This window comes from Macrosteles quadrilineatus, unplaced genomic scaffold (assembly GCF_028750875.1).
Source record: "Macrosteles quadrilineatus isolate MER2022 unplaced genomic scaffold, UCM_ALF_1.0 Scaffold_2__2_contigs__length_208266976, whole genome shotgun sequence".
Classification (NCBI taxonomy): Eukaryota; Metazoa; Arthropoda; class Insecta; order Hemiptera; family Cicadellidae; genus Macrosteles; species Macrosteles quadrilineatus.
This window is the reverse complement of record NW_026542595.1, coordinates 194050659-194074672: the sequence shown is the minus strand read 5'-3', so window position 1 is coordinate 194074672 and position 24014 is coordinate 194050659. Positions and strand designations below refer to the sequence as shown.

The window sequence follows — 24014 nt, the reverse complement described above, 5'->3', positions numbered from 1 at the left end:
TTCTTAAAATACTGGAATCTGAGGCTGCTATGGAGAAAGTCATATCAACTTTCAACTCAAAAGGTTCAACAGAAATTGAAGTGAATGAAGCTGGAGAAACTTTATTTTCCGATGTATGGGGTGAAAAAATTGTAAATATTCTCTACATTGAATTGCAAGCTCTATACAGACTATTTCAAAAGTCTTTGAAAAAGGCTAGTTCAAAACTGGAATCGCTGCCACCCTCGTCGGATGTAATGTTAAATCATATAGGGCCTAGATGTAATAAAGTTCAGCTATGGTTTGGTAATAAATAAGTGCCTAGAGGGGTTGGACACGACAGGATGGAAATTTGTTGCTACCAAATAATATGACAGATGTAACCCCAGAAAATATTCTAAAGTTGGTGTCATGTACATGCAAAGGCAATTGTTTAACAAAACAGTGCACCTTCAAGAAGAGTGTAATCACATGTACACACCTACAAGGTGTGTGAAAGCCTTACAAGTCTGAATGCGGAAATAGAAGAGAAGGAACCAACACTCATTTACCAAAAGACTTGAATGAAGGCAAACCATTTTTGTGAAGAAGATAATTAGTATGAACCTTATTATACTATTTTTTATTTATTTTTTTATTTTTCTTATAGTCAAATGATTAACCATAAGTTTTTTTCTTTAATCTTTGTATCATTACAATATATTCTTTATCGCCTAAACTGTTTGCTTATACTTATATTAATACTTAGTGGTGGGCATACTTACTGCAATATATTTTACCATCGCCATTTATTATGGTGAAAATCTAGAACTAGCACAGGAAAACCCAATATTTTTATGACAGATAACAATAGAGCATGTAATTTTAAGATACAGTATCTTTATTCTTAAGTACTTTCTTTTAAAGCTGTAGGTTTTGGAGAAAACGGGTAGGTATACATGTTTCCCAGGTGTAATTTTAATAGTAATAACCACAAAACAACACCCTTCGTTCAAATTTATATACATATATACAGTATATATATATACGTCCATGGACACGATAAACTGAGTAATTTGGTTCCGATTTTGATGAAATTTAGCTTGAAGGTGTAGGTTGGAATAAACTTGAATGAGTTGGCGAACCAGCATGATCGGACCGTGGAAACAGGGTGTTATGGAGGCGTTTATGAGGTCAAAATTTGTTTTTCTAATTTTTAACGCTCAAAGCATAACATTCCTCAATTTCTCTTTAAACCTTTTAATATAGTGGAAAACAAATGATGTAGTATATTTAAGTGGTTTTTTACAGTTACCGGTTATGGAGAAAATTCAATAAATTATAAATTTTAAAATCCTATGTTATTCTTAACGAGAATAAGTAAACTGTTGTAGTTTGCTTGTTTATGGATATATTTCCATCAAACTTGGCAAACGTATTTACTTTAAACTAAGCGATTCACATTTTGCAAAAAAAACACACTTTATTACCCTCCCTGTAGCAGCAAACCTAGGTACTCGTTAAAAATAATGTTATTTAAAAGTTAAATAGATTTAATTGAAAATCCAATGAGGTAAATGGAAATTCGCTTAGTCTGCTGGCTTGCTGTGGCGGGGGTATTTTTATGGACTATTTTAATTCTTTATTGTTATAGAAAAAGAAAGGTTTCCATCCTGATTCATCCACGGACCAATATTTTTACACTACTGTAGCCTATATAGTGTTTTTGTACCATCTTACCTGTACTAATTGGGAAAATTATTGAATATACGAGGTAATCAAGACAATAACTCTTTATATGGAGGTTATATCGTCTGGATCTTATTTTTATTCGATTCAGCATAAAAAATAACCCCAAAAACATGGGTCGCATGCCTATATTTCGTCAAAATATAATTTTCAGTTTTTCAAACTGATATTTCCCCCCCACCCCCCCCCCCCAAAACACCCTTCCACCTAAAATATATCTATGGACTCTTTAGATTCTTAATTCTTATGACAAAAGGAAAGTTTTCACCAAGTTTCATAAACGGACCAATTTTTTTGTTATTACATGCCTATTTTACCTGTACTATACCTTAAATGTTCTACTCGTGACGTTAACACTATCTTTACGCAATCGTTGAGTAAACTACTATTTCAGTTTTGGTTTTGCATAAATTTATGCATGCAGTCTCTTAAGGTACACTATGTTTTACTGCTATAACAGTTTTGATAGTGTAGTGAAGGTTTAACTCGTAACATGACTGGAGGGTGTAGTTTGCTTTTACGATCGTAAATGTTATATATACCTGCCAATCGTGAGTGTACAATGCTGTATGCTACTAGATGTTCTTACAGACCTCTGCAAATACATAGTACATTTTAAACGTTAAGATCTATTAAGATGTAATACTAATTTTGTAACCCACTATGTCTGGGGGTCTGGGGTCGATGTTTGGGGGGGGGGGTCTAGAGTCCCCTTTCACTGGTTTGAATTTTAATTTTTATTGGGAAATCTAGACGGAAGCTGCTGCACGAAAAATAATTATAATGCATTATTTAACCAATTAATAAATCGGTGCATTGTAATAGTTGAGAACATTCTGAACGCCTAAATATTTAATTGAATAATAATAGTTCATCATCATCTCCCTAAACGAAAGAAATTCCAATTTACATACCACGTAGCCCCTGTATAGCCTATTTTCTACGCCATCTTTATTCAATTTGAAATACATGTCTAACTCAGCAACAAATAGGATGACATCCAAAGTCATCCCCCCAATGTCACAGACATTTACATACCAAGTAGAGTGCGAGCTGTCAAGGTAACTTGTTTAGTCGTCTTTGCTATGACGATGTTATTTGATTTCCGTCTAAGTTTCCATATAATTGGACAAGAGTCAAAGGAATATCTCTATTACACATGTCAATTATAAATTTACAGACATATATTCAGCTATATTCTCCAATTTGGTATATGCTGTAAATTTAACCAGCTCAGCATTCATACTATCTTGTTAGAAATAGAAAAAAAATATAGCACTTATTTACTTTTACATCCAGGATTCTTTTGTATCAGGTGAAGTTCCGATAAAGTTATAGTAAATTTATTAACTAAAATTACCTCCAGATAGGATGAACACAGTCGAACTAAGTTTATAATTACTGTTGGTGTAGTCCAATTACCAATCACGAAAATATTTACAAGCTCATTTATTTAGACAAAAAAGTTATTCATTTATTCAATTCTGGTGTGTTATGGCAAGCACCTCTAAAAACGGAATTTTTTTACGGAAAAAGTATCTATTATTCTACTTAGATATACAATACATTGCCTTAAATATGAACTGCATTTTACATATAGATTGATGGTGATACTGTTTTAGTGACGTTTACGATCATTGATGTTTAACTTTATTATAGATTCGGATTGCTAATATGGAAATGTTAGCTAGCAAACAAAGTAGGACGTTACATTCCATTCTAATTTTTACACTACAAAGATAAAAAATATTACTTGTAAACACTGCAAACCTTCCCTTTTTTAAACTCCCTCTTCTGTTAACTATTTTATCATTTATTCTACCAGAACACGCAGTTTCTTCTAAATTAAGTAGGTGCATAACCATCGTACTAAATTTAATTTTTTCCAAAACAGCATTTTTGTCTGGCTTTGCTTAAATAAAACTACAATGGCTTTGGCAAACTACAATAAAATTGTAAACTGTTTGAATAACATTTAGGTTACACAAGAAACGAATATTATTTTGGCCAAGCTTATAATTTTAATCTAAATAGCTTCCAAGTTAGCAAAATTACTATTCGACACATAAAATAAAAATTTGATCTATTTTATTCACTTTACGTAAGTTTAAATCTGCCTTAGTACCTCAAGCCTTATCACTCAAGAAATTAGGACTTCTAAAGATTTTCTCCATAACCAGCTTCTTTCATATCTCTTATCTAATTTTACATTTTAGTTTCATAAGATCAATATAAAATATACAGTTTTTCCTCGTTTCCGCGTCACACGAGTTTCCCGTACGTGACGTCATCTCGTATAACGAGACTGGAGTTTATGACTGTGTCAAATCTCGTCTCGCTCCATAAATATTTATAGTCTTCTCGTTTTATCACCAGGTCGTTTAATACTCCAGATTAACTAACTGGTTCGAAAGGTGCTTTACTTGGCTTTAAACTGTTTGATGGCTTAATCAATACTCGGTCAGTAAAATTTATTTAAAAAATCTAAATTGTTTAATTTAATATTCTCTAATCAAAAAAGTATATGTTTAGAATTGAAGCATCGTTACCATTAACGTCAACCTTGCAGTAAACAATCACAAATTGACAGCCCAATCACGAATGGCATTTAGATCTGTAATCCCGTTTGGAATTAAGGTAATTGTAAATTAATTAACTAAGGGCTTATCTATAAACTGGTTTCATCACTAATTGTTTCTTATGGTCTAGTTCGTACTCCATTTTGGCCTTTCGTTTAACACTGGAAATTATATTTTTGTCCAATAATTTTGATTGTATTCTACATCGTGATACTGTAGACACAATTCATATTAAAAAATAAACCTGCCCTAGTGATACATTTATTTGAAACCTAAACTGAGTTAAGTTCAACTTAACCAAATAAAACTCATATCAAAATATTATTCACTACACACTTTCTTTAAACCAACACGTTGAAATACTTCCTCGCAATTAGACTTCTTGAAAGGTTTCAGTAAAAGTTGTTACAAAGGTAAATAATATTCAAACAGATTGCAAATGTGTTTCTAACTCCACTCAGCCGAGCCCGATCTCAACAAAACCAAGTGCGTGCATAATATACTAAGTGGGATGGAGTTAACTGAGTCAAAGGCAACTCTCCGTATTACGAGCATTAGCATACCAAGCAGCTATCTAAGAGGCGGGGTGATTCACTTATGTAACTCTGCTCTTGAAGACTTGCCTATGTTTGAACTTTGAAAGCTATGGGAATTGGACTCAAGTCCATCGTTTTCATGTGAGCTTCGTTAATGTTTGTAATATATGTTTAGTATTTTTGCAACAACATATTTTTATCTCTAGTTAAAAAAAAATTGTCTCCGAAGATCAAATGTCTAACGACGAAGTGTTACGTCAATAATGAATACATGTCATAATGTCATAATGAATATGTCTCGGTGTTTTACATACTTAAATCCAATGATTTAAACCCCCTCTAAAATAAATATGTTTTTATACCCTCTAAATGGTATTGTAATATAATCAATATTATTTTAAAACTTATAAACTTTAAACAGACTATATAACTCATAATTTTGTTCACAGCCGAGCGATCCTGACCAACCCAGATGTTCTACCTTCCTCTTCAATCTTCCAAGTCTTCCACAATGACTTCTGGGGCACTCCCTTGTCGTCTAGCAGCTCTCATGGCTCTTTCCGCCCCATCTCTGTGCTGTCCTTTCGCCTGAACGTGTGGGCCTCGGGACTCCGCCCCTTTGGGTTCCACGCCACCAACGTCCTCCTGCATACCATTGCCTCCGCTTTGGTGCTGAAGACAGCTCGGGTCTTCCTGCCAGGGAGGTCACCTACTCTCGCCGCTGCTCTCTTCGCCGTCCACCCCGTTCACGTGGAAGCTGTCGCCGGAATCGTGGGAAGAGCCGATATTCTAGCTGCTATATTTTTTCTTATGTCGTTTTTATTTTATGTAAACTATGTGAAAGTGAGAGACAGTACATTGAGATTGAATAGTGTAAAATTTAAATCGGTAAAAGGTTGTGCTGTGAAAACACAAAATGGATCTTTTTGTGTGACAAGAGGTAGCTTAAGTTTACAATCATTAAGGAAAATAACTTTTCCAAAAAGTGAAACGTTTTTCTACACACTATTCTTTGTTTTTGCTGTATTGGCTGTGATGTGTAAGGAACCAGCTGTTACTGTGATACCAGTAGCGGTCTGCTATGACGTTATTCTTCATCTTCGATCGACCAAGCTCAAATACCACGTGAGTAACTTTATTTCTGAATTTTAGTATGTTATAATAGGTTATGATAACAGTTATATGATTTTTTATTTTATCATAAATCTGAGAAAAATAGTTGGATGACGATAAGAAAAAATTATATTGATAAAAATGTTTAACAGGTTTTTTTCAGAACTGCCATCTATATATTAATAGGCAAGCATGTTTCTTTAAAACCTTTTTTCTCAGCTCGTGTGCATCGTAGGGAAAATCTACGCATACCGTTAGAAAGCTATTTTCCTGTAGGTGTGCAGAATCCCTTTAGAAATTTAAATAGGCTCAAAGATAAGCACAAAAAATGAGTTTAAAGATTTGAAAAAATTAACATGGATCTTATGCGTTGCCATGCTGGTGACGAAATAACAACGAAATATAAACAGGAAATCAAAACAAATGGAAGAAACTCCAATCACATGTTTTATTTACAGTGTGGGGTGAAAATAGAGAAGTGAGTACATTACATTATTTTGGTCGAGTTTCGACCACTGGACGACCTCTAGTTCATATAAACGCTTTATATATAAATACCCCCGCCGCAGCAAACCTGCAGTCTAAGCGAATTTCCATTTGGCCGAATTGATTTTCAATTGATCTATTTAAATAACATTAGGTTTAACGAGTACCTAGGTTTGCTGCTACAAGGAAACTAATAAAGTAGTGTGTTTTTAGTAAAATATTGATAGCTTACTATAAAATAAATAAATTTGCCAAGTTTGATCAAAATATATCCATAAACAAGCAAACTACAACATTTTACAATATTCTCCATAAGAATAACAATGGAATTTTAAATTTAAAATTTTTTTAGTTTTCTTCGTAACCAATAACCGTACAAAAACACTTTGATATACTGAATTGTTTGTTTTTTTAAGCTCTTTAAGAAGGTTTAGAGAAAAATTGGGAAATTTTGTGTTTTGAGGGTAAAAAGTGAGAAAAACCAATTTTTACCCCATAAAACCCCCCATAAAACCCTGTTCCCATGGTCCGATCATGCTGGATCGCGAACTCATTCAAGTTTATCCCGCCTTACACCTTCAAACCAAATTTCATCAAAATCGGATAAAAATTACTCAAGTTATCGTGTTCACGGACACATATATATATAAATCTATATATATACCTATATATATATATATATATATATATATATATGAATATATATATATATATATATACATATATAAAAATTTGAACGAATGGTGTTTTTGGCCTCTGGGGACATTAAAATGAAAAAGTAAATCGGTCCCGGGCCTAAGTCTTACCATGAGACCTACGGTAATAGCTACTTCCCTATAGGGAAATTCGCTAAAACTGCTGAAAGTTAAAATGGTAACTTATTAACATTTGTTTTCAATAATCTCTTTATGGGCATTTACCTACCAACAATGACAATGCTAGTAATACCATTGCTATTTGTTCCAGAAATGGTCAAGCCCACCTAGTGCCTCAGCTTCTATGATTGCCTTCTTTTCCATTATCCTCACACGACTCCTAATCATGGGTCTAAAAACTCCCAGCTTTTCAAAAGCAGACAACCCGATAGCAAAAGATGGTTCACTTATCACAAGAACTCTTTCGTTTCTTTATTTACCACTGTTCAACTTTCTACTTCTACTTTTCCCTAAATCCCTTAGCTTCGATTGGTCAATGGATGCAATTCCTAGAGTTCAAAGTTTATTTGAATATAGATTCGTTTTTACAATTGCGTTTTACGCTTTACTGTTTCAATCAATAAAAGTGTCTTTGAAAAGCTACTTTCCAGCTTCTAAACACTTCTCTAAACCAAAAACTTGTTGTAAAACATGTCAGCATATCTCAGAACCCCATATTTCTTCATGTAGGCTTTTCAATAACAACAACAACCCTATCCAGAAATGTGTGTGTTTGGAGTACCTTCTTCCACTAATGAACAGAAGATCTGCTGGAATGTTGTGCCTTGTTTTTATCGTCCTTCCTTTTATTCCAGCGGCCAACATTTTCTTCTACGTAGGGTTTGTGGTTGCTGAACGTGTTCTGTACATCCCTAGCATAGGGTTCTGTCTTCTCGTTGCCCTTGGGTCGCATGTACTGTATACCAATGGGAGGAAGTCTTTAGTTCTCGTCTGCTGTTTCCTCTTACTGACTGCCTTTGCTACAAAGACTCTACAGAGGAACCGAGATTGGAAAGATGACGAGAGCCTGTACAGGTCTGCAACGAGCGTCAATCCTGCTAAAGGTAATCTATAATTTATATTGAATCAATCTAATCACAAAGCTTTGTTTTGATAATAATTCAAAATGCTGCCCCAAGTAAATATTTTAGACCCAATCACTTTTCAATATGTCAGTAAGAAATAATGAATAATATATTATGCCTTACATTGTCAGACATAAAAAATGACTATACTTGCTGCTTTTACAAAACGCATTTACAAAATTAACAGTATGATTTTGAATTTAAAATACGCTGCGTGAAATAATGTATTATATAGAATGTTTGTTCAGTTAAATGCAAGGAAACAATACTCCTACACCGAACATTGTTGGTACACATCTTTTGTGTATGATTACCCAAGTTAGTAAACTCCAGCATATATGTGTTTTAAAACTGTATGAAACTAACATGTTACTAAACTGTCGTATGATTTTTTCTACATTGACCTCATCTGTGAAGAAAATTAATTTCTATGTCAAATACTCTCCTGACCACGGTATTATGACATCATCACAAGCCTTTGGAAATTGAATTAAAAAAGGGAATTCAGGAAATAAAACTAATATAATTGGTTTGATGGAACCAGTCCCTTCCACCTGGCCTTAAACCATTAGCTAGTCCCCAGTTAGACATGGAGGGTAAGAGACAGGTTACTAAAATCCTTAACCATTAGACCGGCCGTTCCTCTCTATCATACTTATTTATCTTTAGCACATATCTAAAATATAATGGTTTTCGATTATCTGCTTCTGTTTTCTCAGCATATGGAAACCTCGGTAGCGTGTTGAGTAGTGCAGGAAGGCTTCAAGAGGCTGAAGAAGCCCTAAGACTCGCCCTACACTACAGACCAAACATGGCTGATGTACACTATAACTTGTAAGTATCATAACGATAGAAACATTGCTCGGTTCTAGCTAAGCAGTTTGTAAATCATAAGAAATGTAAATATATCCATGTCAGGATCTACTGTATGTGAAAACTGTATTGTACTTCTTCCTCATAACGTATTTTCTAAGTCAGTGAGTTGGTGGCTCAGTGGATAGCACGTTGGGTGTCAAATCCGCCACAGAAGTCCTTGTACTGTATCATCTCACCTCCGCTTGGCTTGATACGTTCCACGAACGCACATGCCCAAAGGCCATTTGGAAGGACAAATGGAAATTTTAAAGAGGCAGACCACGTATTTATCTATATAGATCCATTACGTTTAAGGGATTTTACATAGTACTGAGGATTTTCAAACAAATTTGACTGTACGACAAAAATCAACTTACGAGTATATGACCTCCAAAACAATGACCTACATAAACAGGTGTTTTGCATGTAATATTAGCTAGGGTACTAAAAGTTAGTTCACATTTTACCATAGCCTGTTATATCACTCGTATTGTCAACAATTCAACGTACAACTTAATGAAAATACAGCTTTTTAAAGTGATAAAAAAGTATCTTTAAATTGCTATACTGATACAATAAGACGTAAGTATAAAAATAATGGATTAATAAAATTAACTATTGGAATTTCTTGCAAGTTACACAAATTATTTTGAAATAGATTAGTAGTTTTCTGAGCTTAGAAAAAGATATAAACCAATTTAAAATATAAGTCTTCAATGTTACTATTTCTAAACTTCATGACTAGATTGAAGGTATGAATGTTAATTAAAAGTTGTTTCACATATCAATAAAGGACGGAGACAAAACTTGACCTGTTTATACCAAAACGTCTCTAAAATTTGAATGTGGATTAGTAAACTAATGGTAAAATATAATGTTTGTCTCTGTTACTAACTTAGATCATCTGTTACGTTTTAACTTTATCTGATGTAAAAAGACAGTTTGTTAATTGGACAACCGAAAATATACAAATTTGGTTCAGTATAAAAGCCATAGATGTTTCGATTGGTTTGTTTGGTCGCGTTTGCTTTTAAACAGCACTTTACTTTGATTGGTTTCACATTTTAAGTTTCGTTTGGCTGTCCATTCATTCTATCTACTGTATGCCACCCAAAGTATTTAAGGGGCTATAAAATTATGCTTTGTTGTTATTTAAACTCTAAAATATTAAATGAAATTTTCAGAGGGAATTTGCTGAACCGCCAAAACAAATTTGAAGAAGCTGTAAAATCTTACGAGAACGCTATAAAATACAGACCGTCTTTGGCAGGTAAATGAAACTCAAGCTGCTTACCGCATCTCCTATTATCAAATGTGTGTGTGATATTTATATTACTAAAACTTACAACTTAAGTTATCGTAAGAGTGCTTATTACTGAAGTGTACGATCCTCCTTTGTATTTCTAAGAACATTTTCAATTCATGTTAAACATAAATCTTAGTTAGGTGTATGTGGTGCATATATGTGCAAAATAAAATTTTTATTGGAAAGAAATTGTAAACTGAAAAAGAAGTCTTTGTTTTATAGTAGTATTGCAAAAGTGCTTAAATAATTTACTTAGAACCTGTTTAAGCATTGAACTGTACTTACCTCGTAAACTTGTTTATGTGGTATGATTTAATGGTATTTTCAAACATTGATAGATAAGGGAAATGCTTGCATTGATAGATAAGGGTTGTATACAGTGCAAATTGTTAATAGCATATAAATTGATTATTTAGGTGTTGTTAAAATTTGAATACCCAGCTTAACATTTATATCCTTTTTATTTAACTCTAACGAACACAATTTAAAATATTTAAAGCAATAATTATTTCGAAAACCAAATGCAAAAGACTAAAACGAAGTTCAAAATCCCCACTAAAGTAAACAAGCCGTGAAATGTTTTTAATATTTACCAATGAAGTAATCTTCATAATGAGTCAATCTGACCTAAATCTCTCAATGACGATTCAAGATATGTAATCAAAAGAGTATACCCCATTCTGGCAGACTATATAAAGGTATTGTTTTAATTTCAGTAATAAGTTTTAGGTTGATAATTCCATGAGTTTAGAATAATAACGTCGAATAAAGCTGTCAATTTATATATTGTTAATGCAAACTACCTTTTGCTTTCAGTGGCCTATTTAAACTTGGGACAGACGTTGGAGTCCTTAACCCGTTTTGAGGAGGCTGAAGACCATTACGTTAAGTGCCTCAAACTTGACACCGAAGGCTTGAAAGATCCTCGAGCCCACGAAGAAGCTAAGATATCCTGTCTACATTGTCTCAAGCGGTTGTGTGGGGAAAAGAGTTGCGGAGATCAAACTTTGAAGATTATCACTCAGGTAACAACTTTTATTATTTCTGTGGACCTGGTACTCATTAAAATCTAATTTATATAAGGAATTTCGTAGCCTACCATGTTTGCAAGTTGAGTGATGGGATATTGTATAATATTGATTTTTTTTGTGTTACTCTTCGTTATTGTGTCAAAAAAAAAAATATTAACAAATCCCACAAAAAGCACATTGATTTCGCATATCACGAAGATTGTTTTACTCATCAAAAATGTAAGAAATAACTTTAAAAAAATACTGTATTATAGTTAAATATTATGTCGTATTTTCAGGAACAATCCACCAGCAGAAAAGATGTAGGGGATCTAAGTAAAAATGAAAATTTCAAGCTATCAAAGCAACATGTTGAAAACCTCAGTTTAAACGACAACCACTTTCACAGAGTGTTGAAAAATGTAAGTAAGATTATTGATATTAGGTTTTAAGATGTTTAAAGGTGATGTCTATCAATGGATATTATAGTTGGTATTTTAAGTGCATGAAGTTTTAATATAAATATTCGAACAACTTTAAGAGTAGATATTTTGTTACGGTATTAAAAAAATATTTTTGTACTAAATAGAATACCATAAAGCAGTAATAGTCGTATATTTTTGTACACTATATGCAATTATTTTATTAAATTTATATAAAAACGAAAATCCTTGGCAAAAGTGAATTTATACAAAATAAATTAACCAAAAAAGTGAAGGCTCTTACTTTTGAGCACAGTTTATTTACTTACAAAATACATAATTTATGTTAACTACATATTATACAAACAATAAAACCCTAAACAGAAACGCATGATGTGAGTTTAAATTAGAAACTAATATAATACAGATCTGCGTCAAACGATGGTAAACATTTAAAGGTAATAAAGTTTGTGTAAACTTGGGAAAGGGCGGTCAAACAGTTTGAACAAACTAGGGGCAGTGATTAGATGGCTGATGCAATAAACTTGGGCTCTGTTTGCTCTAGGGTTAATAGCGGTTAGATCAACACCGCTTATCTTTATACAGCAAGACTTGTTGATGTTATGAATTGTGTGAAACTCGATGAAGTCCTTAAACCTGCGGATTTACGTTTACATTAACCACAAAGCTGTTTCAGCGTAGTTATTACAAACTTTAGACATGAAGGGAGATGCTTTGTAGCTTGAAACAACTTTGTGTTGTAATGTTTTTACTGTTTAATCATTTTGTCACTATATACCTCTTATATGTACGTAATATGATTTAAAGTACGATGTCCAAGCAAGAAGTGAAAAAGCGGAGGGGTGATCTCGAGTTTGTAAAGCAACGCCTGTTCGTACAGCCATGCTGTGATGTAAGATGGGAACACTGAACAGGAGCTTATACGATTAGATCCACCGAGTTCTCTAAGGAATGATGGCAATGATATGGAACTTAAGAGGCCAAGTTAGTAAAGCACAGAAATGCTATTATGACTGCAGTGTTCAACCCTCTTCCAAGTCTTGTACGAATTTTAGATATGTGAAAATACCGTGCTTTGTTGGCTTGGAGAACTTAAGCAGATGTCTTTCACAGAATAAAATAAGGTCTTTGGAGAAAAAAAACGTGTTATGTACAGAGGAACCTCTTACTCTAAAACCGATGGTGACTAGGAGAATCGAAATTGAGTTCTTACTGAGATACCATTGAATATATAAAATTTCGGTAGGTTTAAGCAGACTCCAAGTAGACATGTTACGAACACTAAGAATCAAATGACTTGTATGTAGTTTTCTAACAAAACTATCTACCGTTATAAATAAACAAAAATCTTTTCTTGACAAATATAAACTTTATGCCCGGGATTTTTTAAACAATCATATTCTTAATCAAAGTTGTTTCGTTTATTTTTAGAGAACTGCAGTTTCTAGAGAGGAGGAACGCTACCTTCACAATCTTCAGAGCTCCCCGAACAACCCAGCTAACTACGTGAGCTACGGTAAGTGATCAAATTAACTCATTAATCATGTAGAATCATCCACAAAGATTATTTTCATATGACATTGAAAATCATTTACTCTCTATTAGTTCATATGCACCATCTACAACAAAGGAGTCAAATGTCACACTTATTTTCAAAATATTACTATCATACATATTTTAAACTTGTATTTCACAGGGCAGTTATATAAAATAGCCTCTACTAGATACAGATTCTTCATAACGTAGTTTTACAGGAATACTTTATCAAAGCAAAACATAAATTTTATGTACACCTACTATTGTTGTATTTAAGTATGATAGTATATGATAGTGAAATCGTACTGGAGCTTTCGTTTTATTAATGAAATGTAATAATTGTATTAAAAGAAAAAAAAACTGTTAATTGCCGTTTAGGAAACTTTGACAATTTTATATTTAGCTTGAGAGTGAAACATTCTTTGGCCACCTTCAAATTTAAAGCGGGATTATAATAATTAACAAAATAAAAATCCTTACCTGGACGTATGGTCTTGCACCCATACGAGAGCATTATTTATTAAATGCAGTGCTGAAAACTTATTACACTACAACTTAAAGAGGAAATTTAAGCAGTTTTAAATATTTAATTAATGTTGAGACTAAAATTCAACATAATAAACGCTAATTAACATGGGAGGGTAAGGAAACGCGCCGTTGCGACAAACTTTGAGTCGACCAACAGCGTTAAGCCACTCCTGTGGTGACTCCTCATTAGTCATTTTGTCCCATATAATGAGTGTTTGTGTTATTACAGGACCGCGCCCTACCCCTCCCCCCCCCCCCATGTGACAACCGCTGAGACCCATTCTTTTTGGTCCAATTTTGTAATTAATTTTCCTGCAGAAAGTCTCTTATCACATTCAACCCTTTGTTCATTCTTTTGCCACTTTAAAGAGGAATAATTTACGGAAATGTTCTTTTGAAGCATTTTAGTGAAATTATTGTTCACATTTTTCTCCTAGTAAGACACAAAAAATATGGCAATCAATTTGGTAATTGTTCAAAAGTAAACATATAGATACGGTAGTTAATCAAGTGGTATTGATCACGTTCAGGGAACTTACTACCTGATAACTTATATCCAATATTTATTAACCTGACATAATTAATCTTAATTAAGTGATTTTTATAATCGAAAGTTTGAAACATTTGTCTTTGAAATGTATTGATATCCGTGTGTTTTAAGTCACAACGTAGACTTTTAGATACAGGGTACACATTTCATGCATGTGTATAAGCTGTAGTCAATTAAAAAACATAAAAATCAATTGAAGAGCCATTCAAATTGAGACTACTGTGAAAATCCTTTTCTTAGTTTTGTATACCATTTCTTTTATAACCTAGATATAAAAATGCTATAAATACTTATGTGACCTTTGAGTTTGTGTTTTGGTCTGGGTCTAAAGTTGGAGTAGACTATACAACATAAATCAGTAGTTGTTCGCATCACATTCTTGCAAATGTTCAATAAATTTATTTAGAGGCTATGTTTACTTAAATTTAAAACTGGCAACAAATCCAACATGAAAATGGAATTTCTAGCGTAATCCACGGTCCAAAGTTGTAGTTTACGCAATATCTGGCTGATTCTACTGACTATAATTTAGCTATAATACTGACTAAACACTTTTACTGTTGTTCCTAGTTGGAGTATAAGACATCGAAGCCACATTGAACCCTTTGATTAGAAAAAAAAACATCTCACTTGAGATCTTCCTTTTAAATCTTATTTATTTCCTGCTTGCTGAACTCTAATCCACTACATCTAACACTACCGTATGTAAAACATTCCTTATAGGTCCATATTTAACTGTTTCCTCTATACTTCTTGTTTTCTAGGACAGCTTCTAGTCAAGCAGGGCCGGAAGGGTGAGGCAGCCTCACTGTATCTAAGGGCGGCTCAGCTGCAGCCCCAGCATCATTCTCTCGTCATTTCTGCAGCCGTGGCTCTTAGACACGCCGGGAGACTAGGAGAGGCAGAGGCTATGTACCGTCAGGCGAGGGAGCTGCGCCCTCAGGTGGGGAAGTATAAATTTAAACATATGTTACACTACTACTAAAGAGATACAGAGTTTAGTGACATTGCAGAAAGATAAGAAAATATATGTAATGTAGAGGCAGGAGTTGAAATATAGACAATAATTTTGTTGACGTAAATAACTTATTGATCAGCATTGTAAATGTTATTGAATTTACTGGAAGTACATGAAAATACGTCTATTAACAAACTGTTGTTTCACAAGATGGTAAATACATATAAAAGGTCATTCACCTATTGCGTCTGATGATTGGAATCGAATTTGATGACCGCTTGCCATAATCTATTTTTATGTACTTTCAGAAACATAAATTTTTGATATTATTTCTTTAGTAAAGCTAAAATGAAGAATTAATTCTGAATTTGCAACTAATTTCCCTAGATGCCTGCTTACTACATACGTGTTTTAAGATAATATTCAAGACGATTGTTACAAAACAAATTCCATAAAGTTTAAAATCCAAGATCGTTATGTCAAACAGTTGCTGTGACGTAGTAGAATTAAATAATAAAACTAATAGATCGACTTACTCCAACTTGTGTTCCTGCGATCATCCTAACATATTACGACGCATTAAGTGCATTATTAAATTTATTTTTACTCTTTTCTACGCCCCGTGACTTTTTTCGTAGGAGATTGGAGAAAGAGTGTTATTCAAATGTTTTTATAAAATGCATATCATAAAATATTTGTAGAATTGAACCCGTCCCTCCTACACCGAAGTCCGAAACGCTAAACACTATATTTGTACAAAACCTAAACTATAAGTAAATTTAATTTCTTAACACTCTTCTAAACACGAAACACATTAAAAGAAGAAACAACTTACAGCTTCCTTCTCATTTCTAACGTGATAGAGGAAGAAACAAGCAAAATAAAGAAAACTACATTAGCTCTAGGCAAACGGTCTCAAGTTGAAATAACAGTGAAGTAAAAATACATAACTTACTGTGTTCTATTTGCTGTAGGATGCCACGAGTCACAGCAACCTAGGAGCGATTCTTCACCTCCAAGGCAAGTTTCAGCAGGCAGCTTCAAGCTATAGAGAGGCTCTTAGACTCACGCCTGGAGATAGAGTCACACTCGCCAATCTGCAGAAACTACACAACCTTCTGTCCAGGAACAAACGGTGACCTGACTCAGGAGAAAGTGCTACAGAGAGTAACACGTAAAGCGGTCATATCAGTAAAGAAGATGAATCATGAAAAAAATTGCGAAGAAGGGATATATGAAAAACAATCATCTAGGAAAAGGGAGGAATTTTACAATCTCCAACCTGCAGAAACTAAAACCTTTCCTCCCTAGGAAAATGAGGTAATTTTTGCAGAATTCCATTCTGACGAGAAAATAACAAGAAGAGAATATGAGGATAAAGAAGAAGAGGACTTGCAGAGGAATACAGATACAGAGAAGAAATAATAAAAACGTATTAATCAGAAACAGAAAATCACCAATAGAAGAAACACTAGTGAAGAGGAGATAAGGTTAAATATTAGAGGAAGAATAATCAAAGATGAAGAATAGATCCAGGTTTAAGATACTCCAATGAATAAATGTATGAAAATAAGGCATTTTGCTGGAGGAAGAATGCGACAAAAGCAGAAAATTGGGCAAAGATTAAATATTTGAATAGGAGGTATACCTTAAAAAGGAAGTATTGGTCAACAGCAGGAGGATTGAAGAATGAGATTTGAACAAGAACAAGAACAAGAACACAGGAGAAGAGGAATACGTCACTAAGAAAAATTAGTTAAAACGAAGAACAACAGCTTTGACTAGTTTGTAACTAATACGTTCGCAATGAATAATTAATGAAACCTTGCCACAAACGTTTGTCAGATATTATTTAATCAGCTATTATATCATGATATAACTTTCATTCAGTATATAGTGTTCTTTAAACATTTGATTTGAATGAGAGGATTTGAAAATAAGCTTAGAGAAAGGAAGATACAAAATCGTCGATATTAAAAAAAGACAATCCCATAGAAAAATCATTTGATACAACTTATTGAACCAATGATTCTCAGATAAAATAAATTAACAAGACACACTCTTAAAAACACTAAATATGAGTAATTTAGTTAATTAATTAATTAACAACCCCTCATTAGCATTAGAGAAATGATACAACATCTGATCATTAATCCAAAAACATTGATGATGACATATAATGTAAACATTTTACTAATAAACACCTATATAACCAAGGGGTTAAATACTTATGCATGATTTTGAAACTACAGTATAATGTTAAATTGCAACTCCTATAAACGAACATATGACTTAATTACAATGTTTAAACTTGAACTTAAACATAGCCACGTGTAATACATGTAAAAATGTATTAGAGGTGGCTGTGACGTAAAACATCAGTATTAAACATGAAGCCTTATTATTCAATGCATGACAAAGTGTATTTTTATATTGGTATGGAATATGTAAAACTTTATGTAACCAAACTATCAAAGCATAATTATTATGATATTTATAATACTGTATTTTAACCACTATGTATTCTTAAATGAGTTTCTATTTCTTCGAATACTATAAAACAACGAAAACGCTTTAAATATTGTCAGTTTTTGTGAATAAAAATCTTATTTTTATTAAATATTGTAATTATATCTCCCTTGTGTGTATATTTTAGCAATACATATTTAAAAACTATGGTTAGTTAAACGAGATTGAGTTCAAACACAGCCACCTCTAATACATTACCATGGGTGTGTATACATACATGTATTAGAGGTGGCTGTGGTTTAAATCGAACATTGCTTTAATAATTTCAAGTAACTAGTAAATATTTTTATGATCCAAAAATGGATATTGTGAGCAACCAAGTAGGCGATATACTACTTTAAAAAGTAAAAATATACTGGGCCTACATACTGTACGTAGAGGATTTTTAAAATATGAAAACAACAATAATTTATCAATACATGGCATTCTTTTTGGTCTATTAGATAAATTATTTAAAAGTAGAATGGATATGGTTATTTAATTTCTAATAATGGTGTCCTAGATGGCTGGCTTTTTAAATAGAAAATAAATGTATCCCAGTAAAAAATCTGCCTTCTTAAGTGTTGTTTGAAAATCAAATCATACCGAATCAAAAGAAAATTTAGAAAATATGCTTATATTCAAAACAAATGCTAACTCATCCTTAACATAGTGATTATATATGTTATTTACGCACCATAATGGGTGTAATCTGCAACCTAAACTTCCTAACCCACTAACGGAGGTTTGGCGTATCGTGGAAAGATACATATTTCTAAATAATTTTTAAATTTTTTATTGTCAGACTGTGGGTAAATGGTTTACATTCATTCAAACCTTTTTTTTAGACAATATGCAATATGTGAACCTATTACGTTACAAATTTTATTAGGTATTATAAACCTAAAATTAAAATACTTCACAACCGTTTTTTCATCATGCACCAAATTCATATCGTGTTAGATTATTAATAATAAATAAAAAAGGTATGTGAATCTTAAATCATTTCAACTTGTTTTTTTTTACTAAACAATCATGCCAGCTAGTCAAACCTTTGAAAAATGCTTGTTCAATAAAAAACCCGTAAAAAGTCCGAGAAAGTTTGCAAGTTTTAGAAGTAGGGAAATTTTTTAAGGTGGAGGAGTGTGATTTTCGGAAAACGCTTAAGATTGTTTTGTAGAAAATTTTATTCCTGACCATGAAAATTCTTTCAAATCTTTGCTAGCTCTTACCATTTCGTACTACAGCCGTTTAAAAAAAATGTGTTTTTTTTTAAGGGGGCGAAAAATTCAAATTTTGAACTACAATAACTGTTGATAAGATTGTTGTAGAGATCTCAATTTTGCGCCATTCTTTTATTTTTTCATGCCCTCACATTTCATATGTCAAAAGGGGTACCTTGCAATGTAAAAATTTTACGTTAATGGTAGGGCGAGAAAGGGGGTGAATGGGAACTTCACATTAAATTCACAACAATTGTGGCCCATACGTCAATAGACGATTCCCAAAAACTGCATATTTGTATCTACTGCCTTAATGCAAGGCAGTATGTATGCTTTTGTAATGTAAAAGAGGCCGCCAACCTCTTAAAAAAAAAATTGGTATCTATTGCAGGTTTTACATAAATAAAGAAGCGAGTAAAAGAAAATTAAAAAAAGAACACCCTTTATAGTGAATATATATATTTATTTCACAAAAGAAAAAATGAAACAGCTATTGATTACTCTCAGAAACACTATTGTCAACATTCTTTTATAATATACCTCGTAGGAAAAAATTTTCTCAGTTTTTTTTTTTTAGAGAGCGAAAATAATTTATTTTATAAGGTACATACACACACTCTCTGTCAGCCTTACAATAGAGTTTCATTAAGAGTTCTCAACATTAACCCTTTGTACCGTTAGCTACCCTCATAGGACTTCACCACTTATGCGGGTTCTGCCTTGCTCTCCTTATCAGCTTGATTAGCACTGTAATTAACTACTTGAATAAGATAAATTGTTTTAGCCTTTGATAACACACTCTTTACCCTGCTGTTTTATGTGAACTACAACGTAACATGATAAACTTGGCCAAAGGTTGTACTAATTTTATTTTAAGCCTTAATTAGTTATTTCGAAGGCATCAGTTTAGCGTATGAAAACCATATTTAGCAGTAAGAAATGTACATTCCAATGTCTTAGGAGAGGAACGGCTGACAATAATGTTAGAAGTTTTATATTTTGCCACCAAGCCGTGTTTTAATATTAGTTTTGGAAACATATCAAATAACGTTTCATATGTTAAATATTGTATAATGTTGGTGTACCCTAACAAATAATCTATTTAACAGTAAATATTTAAAGACGGTTTGTAGGTTTTTACACCAGTGGCATTTTGAAGTAGATGATTAAAAACACGTTTGGGGAATGTTGCCCAAAACCATAATTTTTTCGTTAATGTGCCCAAATTGATCCCATATATTTCACACTAAAGTTTAAAACACTAACCTCTGTTTGAAAAAAAAAAACTAGGATTGCTTTCATAGCAGTGAAAGCCTGTTGAGTGGAGCAATTACGTTTTATGGTTTTTAAAGCAATAAATTAAAACAATGTTTATTGTAATAATATAAGTATTTAAGATATAATATAAGATACACCCATACAGCTATTTCATCATTGCGACTTATCAGTTTGTCTCAGAACAGAACTATCAACATCCATAACAAGTTTCGTAAGTAAAGATGTGGACATTTCATACATATACTTTGTATCGGTATTTTCTATGTTTGCTCGCTAATGTCATCTGGTGAACCCACAGTTCTGGTTGAACCCAGAATAGACATGTTCTCAATCTTGGTCAGATTTGGCAATTCAGGCAGAAATAATTCTTGATAGATCCATATTATTAGAAGTAATTTTGTTAATACCTACCTGATTTGAGGCAAATATACGAACAGTTTTCATCATACTACAAAATCTGTTTTCATAAATTTTGTACTTTTAACATATAAAAATCATTGTTTTCAAACAAGTATCCTACATTCAACTATCTCAAAACATTGCTAAAAGTAGCTTTTCGTGCGTTTAGGGCAGTTAATGCTTGTCTTCATTTTCTAGAAATATCAGGCAGTTTTGAAAAATGCATTCTGAAATCGTCCTTAAAAACAAACTACTCTCATTCACATAAGATCAATATTGCTTCTTTATTTTTTCTTACAAACACACGGTAATATAATCAACATTGGCACAATCAATCCTTTCCACATGAAACAAGCATTAAATAGGTTTTAAATGTCACTATAGGATGATAAGTTTACTAGCAATGTTTAAACTAAAGACCGCATCTTCATAATAGCCTAATAAGGTAATAATATTGATTTGAGAATACCTAGTTATTTTTATAATGCTGATTCATATAGTAGTTATAATTCACAATCACGTAAGATAAATATTATTTGCAATAACATAATTTATATGACATAAATAACTTATTTTAAATACTGTACCTTTTGTATCAGTGGTAGTTTCCAAACGATGTGTAATACTTTCTCTGTATGATTTGGTCATCACCAGATTTTCCTTTGTACGTTGTTTAGGTCGTACATTCGCTTGATTTTAAACATGTGCTATGATGCTTTGTTTAAATTTACTTCATTATTTTGTAACTATGATGGTGACCCATAGGGCCAATGTTAAAATTTCATAACTTTAAGTTACTACAAAATTATATAGGCATTTAAAAGAATTGAAATATTTTAGTTTCAAACCTTCAAAACATTTGTTGAAACAACCAAGTTTGGCTAAAATATGTTAAGCCGTTATTGAGTGATAGTGTTGGAAAGTTTGCATTGAAGACGATCGCAAAGAGCTTCGCTTCCCTCCGCTCAATAACCATCAACACATTCCCAGTAATAAACATTGTAACAGACATATACTAAGTCTTAATTATCAAGTTGGCCAATAGAGCAATATCACGATTTTAAAATGTGTTAACAAAGCTCCTGCTTTATAATCTATATAAGTTATAGGGAGATTATAATTCACTTGATAAATCTAGGAGATATGTTGGTATCGGTTGTGTGGCATAACAAGTAATACTTGTTGAAAAGTGTGTATGAGAGATTTAAATAATAAAAACAGACAGTGCAGTAATCGTGTGGATTCCATTAAACCTACTAATTGTAAAGTGAGATTTTACCTTTAATAACTTGAAAAAAAATATGGCTGAAACTATTCAACTCTCCTCACTACTACCTTAACGTAATTTATACGTGTAGAAAAATCATTCTCAGATGAAAATCAATGAAGCAAGAATCGTAGTGAGAGTGAAAATTTCAATTCATTGCAATATAAAATCAATGCTCGGTAAATACGTTTTCTAATACATTTATGAGACAAACCAGAAAAAAAACAGTTGTTCCAAATTGTGAATTGAGAAAGACGGTTCGCAAATGTTCTGGTGACTAAAACACTCAATTGCTTCATCAGTAACTGATTACAACGCTAGAGAGCGCACTGCGGTGGTTAGCAGTTGTTAGGCGTAATTGGTACAATTGTCCCAATCAAGGCTCATGCTATATCGTTTTTATTCACTGCTGTAGCTTCTGCTGTAATACTTCATCATAAAGTATGACCTTATGTTAAATAACGAATATTTATAATAGAATAATATATTCAGTTTTGGTGGTTGTGTTATTACACTATTTCATTAATAATTTCAGCCCCTTATGGAAACTTAAGCAGACTGCTGTTAAACAGCAGTTTTTTCTTTCTTTGTACAAATAGAGTATTTGAAAACGTATAAATAATAACAAATATGTCACAGCCTAAGGACAAATTTTGATTTCTTAAATGGTACGTGGGACTAGTTTAGAACGAAATTAAAGAAGACGGAATTCGCAGTTTATTGCAAACCAAAAGAATTTCTAGTAGATATTCAGATGTGCACACGTCTATTTCAATATGTTTTTATTTTGCGTCTATTGGCGAATTTCCCATATAGGGGATAAGCTATTACCGTAGGTCTCATGGTAAGACCTGTACCCGGGACCGTTTTACATTTTCGTTTTGAGGTCCCAGCGGCCAAAAACACCATCCGTTCAAATTCATATATATATATATATATATATATATATATATATATACCACTATTTATACGAACGATTTCGCAGACCATCATGATCGGACTATGGGAACAGGGCTTTATGGGGGGTTGTATGGTGTAAAAATGGGGTTTTCTAATTTTTCTCCCTGAAAACAAAAATTTGCAATTTCTTTCAAAATCATTTTCTAGAGCAAAAAAAAATAATTTAGTATATTGAAGCATTGTTGTATGCCTAACGGTTACAGACAAAATTCCAAAAAAAGTAAAAAAAATTAAGATTACCGTGTTATTCTTATGGAGAATAAATAAACTGTTGTAGTTTGCTTGTATACGGACATATTTTAATGAAATTTTTAAATTTTGTTAATTTCATACTAAGCTATCAATATTTCAATAAAAAACTCCTTATTTTCTTCCCTGTAGCAACAAACCTAAGTGCTGATAAAAATTAATGATATTTAAATAGGAAATAAATCTGACAATTTTAAGGGAATAATTTATTGGAATTCCACCCAGATAGATGGAAATTCGCTTAGTCTGCAGGTTTCCTGTGGCGGGGGTATTTTTTAAGTTTACGCCGAATACAAATGAATTGCCCCAAATGAAAATCTATTTAATAGCTTTAGGAGCGCAAAGTACGCAATTGCCACTTGAGAACTGTATATGGTCATGGATTTAGATAGCGGCAATGACTGTTTATGCTCGTAATACAATCATGATTTTTCTTACAACCATAAAAAACGTATCATAACACACAGATAACCTTTTTAACTTTATATAACCTGTCATTTAGGTTATGTTATTTGAATACTGAATGTTGGTGTTTTATAGAAACGCCAACAATGAAATCAGCTGATTAGTGATTTAGTGAGCTGGATCATTCCTACTCAGCGAAAATGAGCTACTTTTCGTACTGTTTACAGGTGTAGCAATGTAATCCTTTCCATGCAGTAGTAGGAAAAATAATTAGCTCAATGTAAGGGAAATCTTCTACCAGCAAGAAAGGTCAATTTAAGTAGGAACATACTCAACTA

The 24014-nt window shown here is 32.6% G+C and overlaps 1 protein-coding gene across 2 annotated transcripts in view; it reads left to right on the top strand.

The window, feature by feature from the left end:
• The window catches only part of LOC128986489 (protein O-mannosyl-transferase TMTC2-like), a 46780-nt gene extending 28922 nt beyond the window's left edge, over window positions 1-17858 (top strand). For both annotated transcript variants that reach the window (XM_054406892.1, XM_054406891.1), the window contains exons 3-11: window positions 5272-5947; window positions 7388-8180; window positions 8921-9035; window positions 10241-10326; window positions 11179-11387; window positions 11672-11794; window positions 13247-13331; window positions 15194-15372; window positions 16362-17858. In XM_054406892.1, coding sequence (XP_054262867.1) covers window positions 5272-5947; window positions 7388-8180; window positions 8921-9035; window positions 10241-10326; window positions 11179-11387; window positions 11672-11794; window positions 13247-13331; window positions 15194-15372; window positions 16362-16526 — 2431 coding nt within the window. In that variant the 3' untranslated portion in view covers window positions 16527-17858. The remainder of the gene's footprint in view (window positions 1-5271; window positions 5948-7387; window positions 8181-8920; window positions 9036-10240; window positions 10327-11178; window positions 11388-11671; window positions 11795-13246; window positions 13332-15193; window positions 15373-16361) is intronic.
• The last annotated feature ends 6156 nt before the right edge of the window (window positions 17859-24014 follow it).